Source organism: Eucalyptus grandis, chromosome 3 (genome assembly GCF_016545825.1).
Source record: "Eucalyptus grandis isolate ANBG69807.140 chromosome 3, ASM1654582v1, whole genome shotgun sequence".
In the NCBI taxonomy this organism is placed as follows: domain Eukaryota; kingdom Viridiplantae; phylum Streptophyta; class Magnoliopsida; order Myrtales; family Myrtaceae; genus Eucalyptus; species Eucalyptus grandis.
Window position 1 is genome coordinate 4418988 of NC_052614.1, and position 14450 is coordinate 4433437.

The following is a 14450-nucleotide window of genomic DNA, read 5'->3' on the forward strand; positions in this document are numbered from 1 at the left end:
GCATGGAAACGCTCCAAAGAAGCGTTTAACACACTTGTACGGATTTTGTTCCCTAACAAAAAAGAACGAAACACGTTTGATTGCGTTTTTTATTCTTTTTTTTTTTTTTGTTCCGAACAAAATTGGAACAAAAAAAGAAACATAAAAAGTTGTTTCTTTAGAAAAGAAACACTTCTTCGAAGGGAAAAAAGAACAAAAACGAAAAGAACAACGGAACAAAATTGGAACAACACCGGCTAAAGCTTCTTCTCCTTCGTGCGTGCTCGTGCTCTCGGCTGAAGCTTCGTTCTCGTGCTCTCCCTTTTCCGGCGCCTCTCCCATCTCTCCGGCGGCTCCCACTGGGCTGACTCTTTGGCGACTTCTCACCCGGCGACCGTGCACGTTTCGGTGCTCCTCCTTCTCCGATCGACGATGGGCTTCGCGCGCGGCAGCTCTAGGACGCCGCTTGAGGCTGCCGACGGCAGATCCGGGGACAGCTCGCTCGAGCCTCGAGCGAGCGTTGCTCGCCCATGAATCCGCCGCAGACTGGGACGGCCTGCTCGCTCTTGAGCGAGCCGCGCTCGAGCTTGAGCCGCAGCTCGCTCGAGCAGCATCTCGAGCGAGGCTGTGGGGTTTTGTAATCATTTCCATAAGAAGTACTTCATAGAAAGATCAATGTGGGGTTTTGCTTGTTAGACTCTGGGTGTGGCATTTATATATGTATGGCAATAAGTCAGTCGTGCCTTTTGATTCAGCAATTCTTGTTGCCTGTGCGAATTGTTTGGGGAAATCCTGCATCCTCACTGATATATGGCCTCTCACTTTGCCTTTGCCATAGGTTTTGATGACATGGATAGTGTATATGCATCTCCGGACGATTTTAAGAGCTTGAAACAGAGGGACAAGGCGAGAGGAATTCATCTACTGGAGTGCTTTGTCAACAGATGTCATGAAATCGGGGTATTGGAGATTTTTCTCCTCTCTTTTTCCTGAATAAACATTGCCAACAATAATATTCGCCATTTCCTTTTGATGTGTTCATGTTAGGTACAATGTGAAGCATGGATCAAGAAAGGAGATCCAAAAGAGGTCATCTGTCATGAGGTGAAGCGAGTAAGGCCTGATTTACTTGTTGTGGGAAGCAGGGGTCTTGGCCCTTTCCAAAGGTATATTGAGCTCTTTTATGGATTCTGCTTTCAACTGAACATCTCATAAATCGAGAGCCTGCCCCTGTGGAGTCCCCATAGGCTTCAAGACAGCTTGATCTTCCTCTCATGACCTCATCATTGACTTGCTGGGTGAGTGCTTACTAGTTGTCACATCTCGCATGTCGATACATCTCTATCGTCTGTTTAGAGTTAGCTAATGTCATGCATATTTCTGGAAACACCTCATTGCTTGATCTTATCATGCTCATAACATCACAGGGTATTTGTCGACACCATCAGTGAATTTTGCGTGAAGCATGCTGAGTGCCCTGTCATAACCATCAAAAGGCCCGCAGATAAAGCTCCTCAGGATCCTGTCGACGACTGATTGATTTCCATTTCGTGGATGACCAATTTTATCATGTTAATAGATTGGTCGTTGATTCTTGGCTGGAGACTTTGGGCCATGAATCGAGGATGTATCTGATGTGTATGGCTGTTGGCACTTGAATCCTGAACTTCATTTTCTGTGATTTTTGATTGATCAATTCATCTGCAATTTTGTCAAATCAAATGTTGTTGTCTTGTGTATTGCATCGAAAGAAATACCAAACAAAAAGAAGCCCAAAAAGATCGATCGAAACGAATGGAGAAACAAGAAAAGAATTTAGAGATTCGTACAAGTCAAATTCCTCATTAAAAATGCAAATACAACATTAGCTTAGGCCCCCAATGAACAACCATTTCCTTCCCACTATAACTACACTAAACCCTCTCACCAAATCACTCTTCGATTTAAACCCTAAAAGACCATCACTTCTTATCAGCTCTGTATCAATCGCCTCAAATTGGGTCCTTCCCTAAACAATGGCGACCTTCGCACCGGCCTCCTCGAGCTGCTTCTTCGTGTCCTCCGCCTCGTCCTTGGACACCCCCCTCCTTGAACTTCTTCGGCAACCCCTCGATCAGCTCCTTGGCCTCCTTGAGCGCTAGGCTCGTCTGTGCCCTCACCACCTTGATCACCGCCCTCACCGCATTGATCACCGCCCTCATCGTCATTTCATGAGAATGAGAATGAGAATTCAATATCAAATTTATATGTTATAAAAATAAAAAGTACAAAAAGTATTTGAAAAAAATTTGATACAAACTTTACTTACAAAATTTTCTACAAAGTGTGTCATATGATCATGTTCAAAATGTTTGTCTTCACTCACCATGAACAAAATAAAATTAATGAGCATTTTATGGGAATGAGAATTCAATATCAAGTGTAAACTTTATTTAAAAAAAGCATTTTTTAAAAAAAAAATTTAAAATAGAAATTTTGTACAGCTTTATCAAACGTGTTTCGTTCTTTTTCTATTCTAGGAACAGTAAATTAACGCAGCTACAAACGTGTTTCTGTTCTTTTTTATTTCAAGAACAGTTTTTTTTTACACTTACCAAATGCGTTTTTTGTTCAAAACTGTTCCCGGAACAGAAACACTTTTTTTATTTTATTTCGTTCCCAGAACAAAAAAAGAATAGAAGTGTTTTCAAACCGCTATATGAGCATCCCCAACAATCCCTACTTGAAATACTGCTCTTTGATAACTTCCTTGCCCATAGGAGTAAAGGTCCAGACATATATCTATTAGCCTTAGCCTAACTCTAAGAATATTAGCAATTAGCTAGTCATCAACATAACCTTACCTTGTACTCTAGCCCTTAAGCTAGCCCCTTTGAAGACTCCTGCTTTTTAGTTTCTTGACTAAGATCTCTACTAGGGACTTCCTACTCTTTTTGAATAATAGTAGAATCTTATCTAATCCCTAGCCCATTTGAAAATGACTTCTTTTTACCTTTAATTTCACAGGATTACTTGCCTAAATCGGATTGCTCACACTCAAAGGATCCCCTAAGAGTTAGATTAGTACGGGCTTGATGATTCCTTTTTGAAAGGATAAGAGACTAGCCTAATAGATTGCTTGCGAGAATAATGGAACTAAACATTTTAATCCTATTGATTACAACTCGCTTGTTGTCTTATTTGCTGGCCTTTAAGATGACTGGTACTAGGTAAAATAAGCTCTGACCATAGCATAACTATAATTGTGCAACACTTCCTTACCATACCTCCTTGGGTACTTGGGTAAAGGGTAGACCAAAGCAGCTTCATTCACTTTCTCTCTCACTTGCTAGCTAGCTTGCCTTAGACCCCGTGGGCATTTAGAGTCTAGCATACTTTCTTGCTACAGAAAAGCTTAATAAGATCCATGATATAGTATATCTTGCTATTTCGAAGGTCCAAAACAAGCATCAACACCTTGCATGGCGTAAAAAATCTAATGCTTGAATGAACATAACATAAAATCAGAAGATAATTTTTCTGACAGGATGAATTTGATTGACATTTCAACCCTTGGTCAAATTTGACATGTAAATTAGAGCTAGGGATCCAAATGGCTGGGGAATCTTGTGAAGAAATATAACACTATATCAAAAGCATGCTAATGATTTAAATGAAAAGAATCGTTAAGGGATTAAGATAACTGAAGATTAAGGGATTTCCTAAAGAGTACGTATTTGAAGAAATTGTTCTTTAAGTTGAGGATCCTCATGGATAATATGAAATAGAAAGACATTGCATAAGGGAGTAAAATGAACCAAATAGATTTAAAAGAAGGAAGCAAATTATTCTTCAAAAGCATTACTTTGAGACAATTATAAATCAAATTTGCTCGTGATAGTTGTAACGAACTATCTTTTCCATCCAAAGGGGAAAAGACATAAGTTTATATAAATCAGATTTGCCTGTGATAGTTGCCACGAACTACCTTTCCCATTTGGAGGGGAAAAGACATAAGTTTAAAGGTATTGCCTAAAAGGCAGGCCTACAGCCATTGATTAAGCGTGGGCTCTCCCAAGTCCATACTTCGTGCGACGTTGTGATGTTCAATTTTAGGTTCAATTGAAGCTACAAGAATCTCCTAATGAGAAGCCATCACTAGGCTATTGGGGATGGCTAGAAACCAAGCATGGGAATACATCTCACTACCTCGCAACTAGAGAATCTAGGGTGTAGGACTTGGTTACACTAATTAATTAATTAATGCCTTTTCGTTTCAATTCAAGAAGATGTTTTTCAGTCAATGTGGATTGATTTTAATTTTATCCACTAACATATGAAGTGATCATGTAGTTGCACAATTATTAAAATAGTAATCATTGACTAAGGAAGCATTAAATAAATAGCAAGAAAAAACAAGAATCTAACGCTAAGAGATAAGAAAAATCCCATTCCCTACTATTTTAAAGGGAAACATCAATCAAAGCATTGAAAGTGCGCAATCAAGAGATAGCAACTTAGGCGTTTGTCTCTAAGCACACTCAAATCTTATGGTAAAATCGTAAATGCTTGTTCGATTTTGAGCATAAATTTTTATTATCAAGGATTTTCACACATTCTAAGAGAAAACTACTCACAAAATTTTTTAGAAGAAAATAGAATTGTTTGAATTTTTTAATTTTTAAAATATTTTTTGTAGAAAAATATTTTCCCGAAAATAGGGTCTTCGGGTTGGGCCATGGACACAAAATTGGGTTCTCAAACCCAAAAAAAAACCAATTAAATTTAAACCCAGACCAAACTGACATATAAGCCCGGCCTCATTTAACCTAAACCAAGCCCAATTCATAGCAAGCCCACTTAAGCCCACGTTATCCTCCCTCACCCCTTTCTCTGTTCTTTTTCTGCATAAAGTAAGAAGAGAGAGCACGCCCAAACATGACCGAAGCTCACCATGCCGGAACATCAACAACGGGATCCTTCACATCACACCAAGGCATCAGAGTGGCACACGAAATTTGAGAGAAAGTTTAATCACAGTGAATGAATCAATATACGCCCATCGCCAGACCGATTGCCCATCAATTTTCGCCTCCAACGCCAGCCGATTAACGCCCATACACCCATAGCAAATCAGCAACCAACGTCCCACGTCCAGGTCGGCCTCCACCTCGACTCACCGCTGGAAAAGCAAATCTACTCCCGACGGCTGCTGACGCTCCAGCCAGTCATGGCATTCCACGGAAAAGACACAATACGCACAAAGAAAAGACACATCAAGCAACGAATCAAATAAAAACTATAAGCCGCGTCTAAGGACCAACAAACGCCCAGAATCAACCCAAAATCAGAGGAGGCCTAAGCAAAATCTGGTTCGAGCATCTCTTCGAACAGATGGCGGACAGCGAGTTGGGGAGTGAATATTGACCTGTTCGGAGCTAGAGCGCACGCCCAAACTCAAAAGTAATCAATAAAAACGACTCGTTCAGGTCCGGCACGAGCTAGAACTAAAGAAATCGAGTCGACTCTCACCTCACTCAAGACAGGATGGAACAATAATATAACCCAGATTTGCATGGGATAGTCATTGATAGTTTATCCAGGATGAACAATCTTACTTGATGGCTTATAAGATTTGATGTATTTAGAAGGCATTCCGATCACTGTTGGCGTTATCAATAGGATGATTTCTCTGAAGCATCACACCACACTCTTGGTTCAGCTTCCCATTCCTATTGTCATTGCATATGATCAAATTTGACCTAATTATTTTATGTAAAAAGAAAGTAGACGAAAAAGAAAAATTTAATTGACTTTTCCTCCCCCTCTTTCATCAGAAAAATTTGAAAATTTGGATATTAAGTATTACAGACCTAAAATAAAATATACAAATTAAAGAATAGAATTAGCAAACCCGGTTCATTAAAAAGTTTCCATGTAATAGAAAATATTTCTTTTTTGTTTTGTTGAAAATATGCGAGCTTTGTGGTCAATTCAAGAACTCCAGAGGGAGAACTCCTAGTTGCACCTTTTCTCCGTCCATAACCATTTTGAAAGAACACGGGAGTGCTTTGCTTTGCTTTGCTCTATTCTTGACCATGGAGACTCGAAGCAAGTTTTTCGTGTCCAAAGCCGTTGCAATCTTCACAAGTGACATTTTTCCGAATGGGTTGCGGAACGATGAAGGAAAAAAGAGAGAAAAAAGAAAACGTAAAAGGAAAGAAAGAATAAAGAAAGAGAAAGAGGAAGCAAACAAAAAAAAAAAGAGAAATACTTTTGGACAAAATTGCCTTGGGCTAGATAAACTTGGGGCCTTATTAGAGATCAAATTTGTCATTTCAAGTCCTTATTTATGATTTGGTTTGTCACTTTAAAGCTTTATTTAAGATAACGTTCACTTTGAGCCTTTTTTTGAAAAAACGATTTCATTTTAAATTTTTATTTGAAATTTTCCAAAAGAAAATGCCTCTCGACAACGCTTGCTTCCTTTCCATGATCCAACGGTGTTTTAGAGATCAAGACAAACTAACAAATGCAAGAAAACGGACTCACGTGCCCTTACGGTTCACGTGAGGTAGGGACCGGCCATCACGCGTCCTTTGTCTAGAGGGCCAAAGCCACCAAAACGACGAAATCAAGTACGGCCCAGTCGGCAGTTCTTGTACCATCCACGTAGAGATAAAGCCGAAGCCACGCGTTACCATCCTCTCAAGATTAGCCCATAAATGCGGCAAATCCACATGTTTAGAGACACCCGGCTCGATTACTGCCCCATAAAGCATTCATTAGCAAAAATCCAACTTCAATAGAATATTGCTCACGCGTGGGATCTTCCCTTTCGATGCGATCAGATGATTCCTTATGCTTTTCAAATTGTTTATCAGTGTTTAATTATTGAAAAATTGAGAATAGAGCAGGGGCTCGAAAATCAATTTGTCCGCCACCACTGCCACCCGACCCAACGAGATCGCCCGATCGATTCTGTCTAGGACGGAGCAAGTGATGCTTCGTAGTGGGACCCGACCTGTATTCGGTGCGTTCTTCGCTTTGGGCCACACGAGCACGAATGCTTGAGTCACAAAGAAAGAGACGTGCAGTAGAGAAGGCAGGTGGCGTGGATGATCCTACGAGATATGGATGGGGTAGGGGCATGTCACATCACATGAAAGTATATGCCCCCACCCCTCTCCATTTTGCAACAAAGCATAGGATTTTCCTTGGCATTAAACTTGGAATATGTTATCCATAGATTTAGGATTGTTTACTGGCGTCTTACCCTTTGAAAAATTGAGTGAATATACCCTTCTTCTTCTTCTTTTTATCATATAACAATCTCATATGTTGGTTGAAATTCATTTAATTTTTTATATTGGAAAGTATAGTATCATTGGGCATGAGAGGCTTGCATCTCTAAACGGAGTTGTATAGGCATGATATGCATTCCCAGATGAAGTTTGCAGGTTTATTTCCTCTTCGTGGAGGAGTAGGCATTGTCAGTAGATTGAATCAAGATCTTTTGAAGCATAAAGGTGGAAATCCGTATACTAAATGCTATTTTTTAAGTTTGAAAACAGCTGTCAAAGATGATCCAAACTAATAAGAGACGGTTCTTTTTTAAGCTAAACAAATGATCTTGAAATTTGGGGGGGGGGGGATCAATATTAGAAAAATCTTAGACTAACCTAAAATTGGTATATATGCAATAAATTCACCCTTAATTAGTCTTTGTTAAATTTTATCTGTCAAATCGCTAAATTAAATAACATGTAACAATTGACGAATATACCTATTTGAGCTTTTATCATTTATTTATCACAAGTATACTATTTTATGATATATTAATCTAATTTAACATAAATTAATTGAGGGGTGCATTTGTTACTATTTTTTGAGCTTTTACGATTTATTTATCACAAGTATACTATTTTTTATGTTAAAAATTAATTTAGGTAATCAACTTCAAAATTTTTATGATTAATAAATTAATTAAATTAAAATTTATCAGATATATATATATATATATCAATTTAGGATTATTTGAGATGTTATTGTTTAATCATCAATTTTTTAATTGAGTCTACATTGAAAAAAAAAAACAGAAAATAGGTGGATCCCATTCCAAGAACCAACTGGACACACAAACAGTTTAACCGCCCTAGTTATCCTTTCCTTTCCTTTCCTGTCCTGTCCTGCTCGCGTGGAGAGAGCAGAGGAAGAGACAGATGGTCTGTCCAAACGTCAAATGCCACCCTCTCTCCTCTCTCTCTCTCTCTCTCCAAGCATGCCCTGAACGTATTTCGCCCCCTCTCTCTAGCGTCATAAGAAGAAGAAGGAGAACATTCGCGACCAGGAAAGGAAAGAAGCTCTCCTCATGTCTTCAATGGCGAATCTGAAAGGAGGGACGAGGCCGCCGTGGGTGGGGCTGGGAGCTGGCGTGTGGCTCCAGGTGGCCTCCGGCAACGCCTTCAACTTCCCCCTCTACTCCCACTCCCTCAAATCGGTCCTCGGGTTCAACCAGCACCAGCTCACCATGCTCGGCGTCGCCAACGACATCGGCGAGAACGTCGGCCTCCTCCCGGGCTTCGTCATCAACAAGTTCCCTCCTTGGGCCGTCCTCTTGATCGGCGCCCTCACGTGCTTCTCTGGGTATGGCGTGCTTTATCTCGCCGTGAGCCGGACCGTCGAGTCCCTGCCTTACTGGTTGGTGAGTCCGCGAGCTAGCTTTCTGCTCTTGTTCGAGCTATTTAGTTGAGCTGTTTGGTTTTGTTCAATCGATGAGTGTGAGTGGTTTCCTTTTTTAAATGGGTCTTTTGTTTTTTTAAGTATCTGATCTTGGGGTTTCTTTAGATCGTGTTCTCATGGTGTATCTCGATCGAGATGCTTATCGCAAAATGAGAAAGGAAAGTAGATAGAAAAAGAAGTTGCAGAAATTTATGGAATTAATCTATTTTGGCTGTTACTGTTGTTGTTAATGTAGATAAACATACTCTTGAAGTCACAAGTATGCATCTGTGACCAAGTTGAATATGGCTTAGGTGAAGAATTTGTAGTCTAGAGAAGAGCCTATGTGCAATTGATTTTTTATCGATATGGTGAGTTCCTGAGTTAGTGGATTAAGTATTGGATTGGCTGTGTTGATAGTTGGATAGATCATGGGTTATCTTATAACCGTGAACTAGTATTAAGGATGGAAAAAGGGGAAAGGCTTTGACCGTTATTATCATATGGTATTGGAAAAGAGATTGGTTTATGTATTATTCCTATAGGAGGTGGATGGATTCTAAGGGCTGGTTTACTTAAAATAGGAGTTGGTCTTCAATGGCACTATTTCCGTCGAGCCACTAAGTGTTAACCGACGGCTGTCTCGAGCTAAGAAACCCAAGTAAGTGGCAGACTCAAACTTAAAACTTCCGTACCTAATGACGTCGGTCTGCCATTTGCTTCTTCAGATGTTGCTTATCTCACTTACTAAGATATGGATGCTTAACAAAGTTTGAATCTGTTTATTAATTTGCATCTTTGGCGGTGCAGTTGTGGCTTGCCCTTTGTATTGCCACCAATAGCAGTGCCTGGTTAAGCACAGCCATTCTGGTAACAAACATGAGAAACTTCCCTCTAAGCCGAGGCACAGTCGCAGGGATCCTCAAAGGTTATGGAGGCCTAAGTGCTGCTGTATTTACTGAAATTTACAGTGTCTTGCTTCGACATTCCTCTTCCAAGTTACTCGCGTTCCTCTGCATCGGGATCCCTCTCCTCTGTATCACCCTGATGTACTTTGTTAGGGCTTGTACCCCTGCTTTGGGTGAAGATGCTTCAGAACACAGCCATTTTCTTTTCATACAAGCTGCAAGCATTGTGCTTGGCTTATATCTCCTAACGACAACAATATTGGGTGACGTGCTGTCTTTGGCACCTCCCATATCCTTTAGTTTCATTGTCATTATGATTCTCCTTCTCATGGCTCCTCTAGCAATACCTGTCAAGATGACATTGTTTCGCAGTGTGACGAACAAATCAGAGACTTCTAACCAATCAGCTACGTCTTCGGGTTGTCCAATAAATGAGAATGTCGATGAGAAAACTGAGCCACTTTTGACACACGTATCATCTGCAACACATGTAGGAAGTTTCCGTGAGAGTGATGGGCCGTCAGAGATTGACTTGCTTTTGGCAGAAGGTGAGGGAGCAGTGAAGAAGAAGAGGAGGCCCAAGAGAGGGGAGGATTTCAAGTTTTTCGAGGCTCTTGTGAAGGCAGATTTTTGGCTTCTGTTCTTGGTGTATTTTGTTGGAGTTGGTACTGGCGTGACTGTGCTTAATAATCTGGCCCAAATAGGGATTGCTCAAGGTGTCCATGACACAACCATCTTGTTGTCTCTCTTCAGTTTCGGCAACTTTGCGGGCCGTCTTGGCGGGGGCGTCGTTTCTGAACATTTTGTCAGGTTGGTATACTACAGGATTTTGTTCTCTGCTTTCCATTTTAACAAGTCTGGCGTTGTTCTTTGGTTACTGAATGCAAAAAGACCTTGGAAAATACTTGGCAAAAGAAGATCTTAAATGCATATTGAATATTATGCGGGCCAGTCCCCCTAGTTTCCAGTAAAAGATGTAGCGTCTCTTACATGAACAGTGTCCATCAGATTTTGCCTGTAATCAGATTTTCAGTCATTTCCTTTCCAAATCCTTCATCCAACCAAAATTTTTCTTTCTTCTTTATGACTGGTTGATATCTGGGAAGACTTATTTTCTCTTGTTCTACTGTATGTTGTTGATAGTGCTTGTATAAACCACTTCGATAGACAACTGAAATATTTGTGGGCCACCTTATAATTTTGTCACAATATATCACAGAAATACCCCACGTTCAGACTTACATTTTGTATATGTGCTACTTGTGCAGGACGAAGACTATGCCTCGAACAGTTTGGATGACGTGGACGCAAGTTGCTATGATTGCCATATACCTTCTATTTGCTTCTGCTTTTGATGGCACGCTTTATGCAGCGATTGCATTGCTCGGTTTCTGCTACGGCGTCCAATTCTCTATAATGGTCCCGACTGTCTCCGAACTTTTGGGCTGAAGCATTTTGGAATATTTTACAATTTCATGTTGATGGGGAATCCAATTGGTGCATTCCTCTTCTCCGGCCTCCTAGCTGGGTATATTTATGACAACGAGGCTGCCAAACAGCACGGACTCACTCTCCACGGACTCATGCTTCTAAAATCGAGCGTGTCCTGCCTCGGTCCAAACTGCTTTAGGCTCACTTTCCTTGTTCTTGCTGGTGTCTGCGGCTTTGGTGTGATTATGAGCATAATTCTCACTATCAGAATAAAGCCCGTTTACGAGATGCTCTATTCTGGGGGTTCATTTAGGTTGCCAAACAGTTCTCGTCACTGACTGACTCAAAGGACAGAGCATGGACATGGAATTTTAACTCATTGGACAGCATGTGGTCACCAGTCCGCACCCAGAAAAGCAAACTATTGGTTATAAAGATTGGTCATGTTATGGAGAGTGTACTTCGCGTTGAAGCAAAGATCTGCATTTTTTCTGTTCATCACATTGCAGATTTGACTACTTTGACGTGATTTTTTGTCATTAAAAGAGTATCCGGCGTGGATATGGATGTATGAACTTATATTATATGGGCTTAAATGTGGTGTTGGAAAATTTAAGCTAGAGTACTTATACCTGCTCAACAAAGGAAGGATGTGCATGGTTATTTATGATATTAAGAGTTATGATACTAAGAGTTCAGCTACTCAAGACTTGAATTGTGCAACTAAAATGCGCGACTACCTTCGCTTAAGAGAATCATTTTGGTGCGGAAAGTTTCAAATTCAAAATCTTCCACTGCACAGATCTTTCTATTCTTTCTTTAGCCTTCAGTGCTGATGATTCTGGACTCCAGTCGCTTCTGATTTATCTTTTCAGCTGACCCAGCAGTTAGAACCGACTGTTCCAGCACATTTCAGCGTTTATTTAAGAGCGAGAAACTTTTGGACGCTGTTGCTTGAAAAAACTGAATACAGCAAACCCCTAGGAATCTTGCATCGCATAGAATTGGCCCAGTGATGACCCAAATATATGTCTTTACACAAAGTGTAATGCATATGTTATAGTAATAGAAATGAGGGAACCAAACCACCTGTTCATGCATGTCATAACAAGAAGATTGGAGCAGACACACATGGCTCCTCTGTCTGAAGAAAGAACTTCTCTGTAGAAATTCTACCCCTCATCATCCCCATGCTAATCAAAAACCCAACATAAATATCTAAAGAATCTCTCGCTGCTCTCTCAAGTAGGCTTCATGTCATCGAACAGCTTCGCCCACAGGGAGTGCTCATCATACTCATATGCATCCATCTTCACCTTGTTGAAATCACTCCACAGCAGCTTCGGGCTTTGAGCTGTCCTCTCAAGAGGCCTGGACAGTTTCGGGCTCCTCGGGACCGTGAACCTCTCTGGAATCCTGCCTCCAAGCATTCCGGACAACTTTGGGCTCCTCATCGGGTACAACACCTTCTCATCGACCTTGCATCAAGAGGCCCGGACGAAAACTTCGGGCTCGGGCACCTCGGCAGCGCGAACACCGGCTTCTGGTGGGCCCTGGTGTCCAAGGGTCCAGAAAACTGCTGGCTCTTATGGGCCATCATATACTTGTCCTGCACCCTTCCATCCAAAGGACCAGACAGTGTCATGCTTCTCCTGTCTTGGCACACAATTGTCTTTTGCTTCATCTCCTTCTCACTCCTGTGCTTCCTTGACAGCAATGCACCTCTCCACTGCTCTTTGTACCTGCTGGGCTCTGGTGAGGCCTTCACATCCTTATCTTGATCATGGGAAACAAGCTTGCTGATGTAGTTACCGACAGACCTCTTGGTCCTGTTGAATGCCATGATGAGGCCAGAGATTGGTCTAGGCCCTCCAAGCTCCTTCTTGGCAAGCTTGAGAATCTCCAGCCTGTGCTTGGCCACAGATATGCCCATGCTCTGGAGGAACTCATGGTCGAAGTAGCTGATATCCTCTTCCTGGAGCTGGTTGAGCGCAAACACACGGCCGTACTCATAGATGAGGGACGGGTCAAGGCTGCCCTTGGATAGCCAGGAGAACCAGTCCATATCTTTTTTACGGGGGCTTGGTTTGTGTTTCTTGGGTTCTTGAATGTGCTTTTGTGATGTTCACGGGTGTGAGAGGGGTTGGTGTTTTGGATGAGTGACAGAAAGAAGAAAGGTGAGAGAGAGAGAGAGAGAGAGAGAGAGAGAGAGAGAGAGAGAGAGGAAGGGGCTAAGTAATACTGGCTTTGGGTATGCAATTTGGAGGTTTGTGGGTATATATTTTCGTGAGAGTTTGGAAGGTAGTTGAGGTACTGAGAGTGACAAAAGCAATGCGGTTGCCAAATCATACCAGGAACTTACTGCTGTTTCTGGGTGTCATGGTCATGAATGCGTCTTCTTCTACATGCCCATGTGGGAGTTAGGGAGAGAGAGAGAGTGATGTGGGGGTAAGAACAGTGCATGTACAAGCTAGTCTTAGCACTTTGCTGAACCCAAACAGGGACAACATGAAGCATCAATTGGGACCATGAATTCATTGAAAGGACCAGCAGGTGGGATGCCTTCATGTCTAAAAATGGTGTCATGCATGAGTAGTCTTTAAGTCATGGATGGGATGAACATACCCATTTTCCCATGGCCTTAAGTTAATTTTCGAGTGATCTAGATCTATTACGTACCGCTTAGCTTAATGTTCAAACATTACTTGGTTATCTCCTTTCGAACCTCACTCATGTCTATTTTAATCTCTTGTCGATTATGCTTCATGGTCATAGATTTGAGATGTGGCAAAGGAGCATTAGTTTATCATCAATCAAAGACGTGTTGGAATGCCATCGTCCTGTCAATTTATCTCAGATTAGAGGTGTTAAGTAGGCTAATTGATGTTACAACGTAGCTATGCAATCTTTCCAAAAATGTCTAGTTATCAAAATTTTCATCATTAAATCTTCTCTCTCTGCATGATTAGCTTTCCATCCTTGGACAAATTGCTGTAGACGGACTCCCTCTAGTCTAGGCATGGCAAAACTTGATAGCAATCCATCCCCCATGGACAATTGATGGCAAATTTAATAGTGGCACTCAAAAAGGCAAACCGAGCAAATAGTGGAGTCACGTTAGGCCAACCATCGTATGGAAAATTTTTACATGTTGTTGAGAGAGGGGCCTTGTTTTCTTCAATCGGTTCTTAATTATTGTTAGTGGGCAGGTGAACTCTAATGAAAAGTAGGCTGAAAAAGTCATTAAGGCCAAAAGAAGGGAGAGATATAGCCATTTAAAGATCTTATATCATATAAACCTACTACCATAACATGCAATAACCGAATTAAATACTAATTTTTCTCTCTAGAGCATTGACTTTGTCACTTTTTTTTTATCTTGGGTTAAGATTATTATAAAGGTCAGGTGGGGGGTGAGATGGGTTCACGGGC

General features: G+C 41.2%; 2 protein-coding genes and 1 non-coding gene across 3 annotated transcripts; 2 read left to right on the forward strand and 1 right to left on the reverse strand.

The window, feature by feature from the left end:
- The first annotated feature begins 611 nt into the window (after positions 1-611).
- LOC104447237 (universal stress protein A-like protein) lies at positions 612-1608 on the forward strand. Its single transcript, XM_039310321.1, has 3 exons — positions 612-939; positions 1027-1145; positions 1407-1608. The coding sequence occupies exons 1-3, from the start codon at positions 790-792 to the stop codon at positions 1513-1515; spliced, it is 378 nt and encodes a 125-aa protein (XP_039166255.1). The 5' UTR covers positions 612-789; the 3' UTR covers positions 1516-1608.
- Positions 1609-8133: 6525 nt separating this feature from the next.
- On the forward strand, positions 8134-11720 carry LOC104436175. Its single transcript, XR_005549481.1, has 3 exons — positions 8134-8662; positions 9490-10397; positions 10856-11720. It is a non-coding gene; the product is annotated as a protein NUCLEAR FUSION DEFECTIVE 4 (transcript).
- Positions 11721-12014: 294 nt separating this feature from the next.
- Positions 12015-13506, reverse strand: LOC104438880. The gene has a single exon (XM_010052036.3). It carries the CDS (start codon positions 13081-13083, stop codon positions 12469-12471), a length of 615 nt encoding a protein of 204 aa, XP_010050338.2. The 5' UTR covers positions 13084-13506; the 3' UTR covers positions 12015-12468.
- Between the last annotated feature and the right edge of the window lie 944 nt (positions 13507-14450).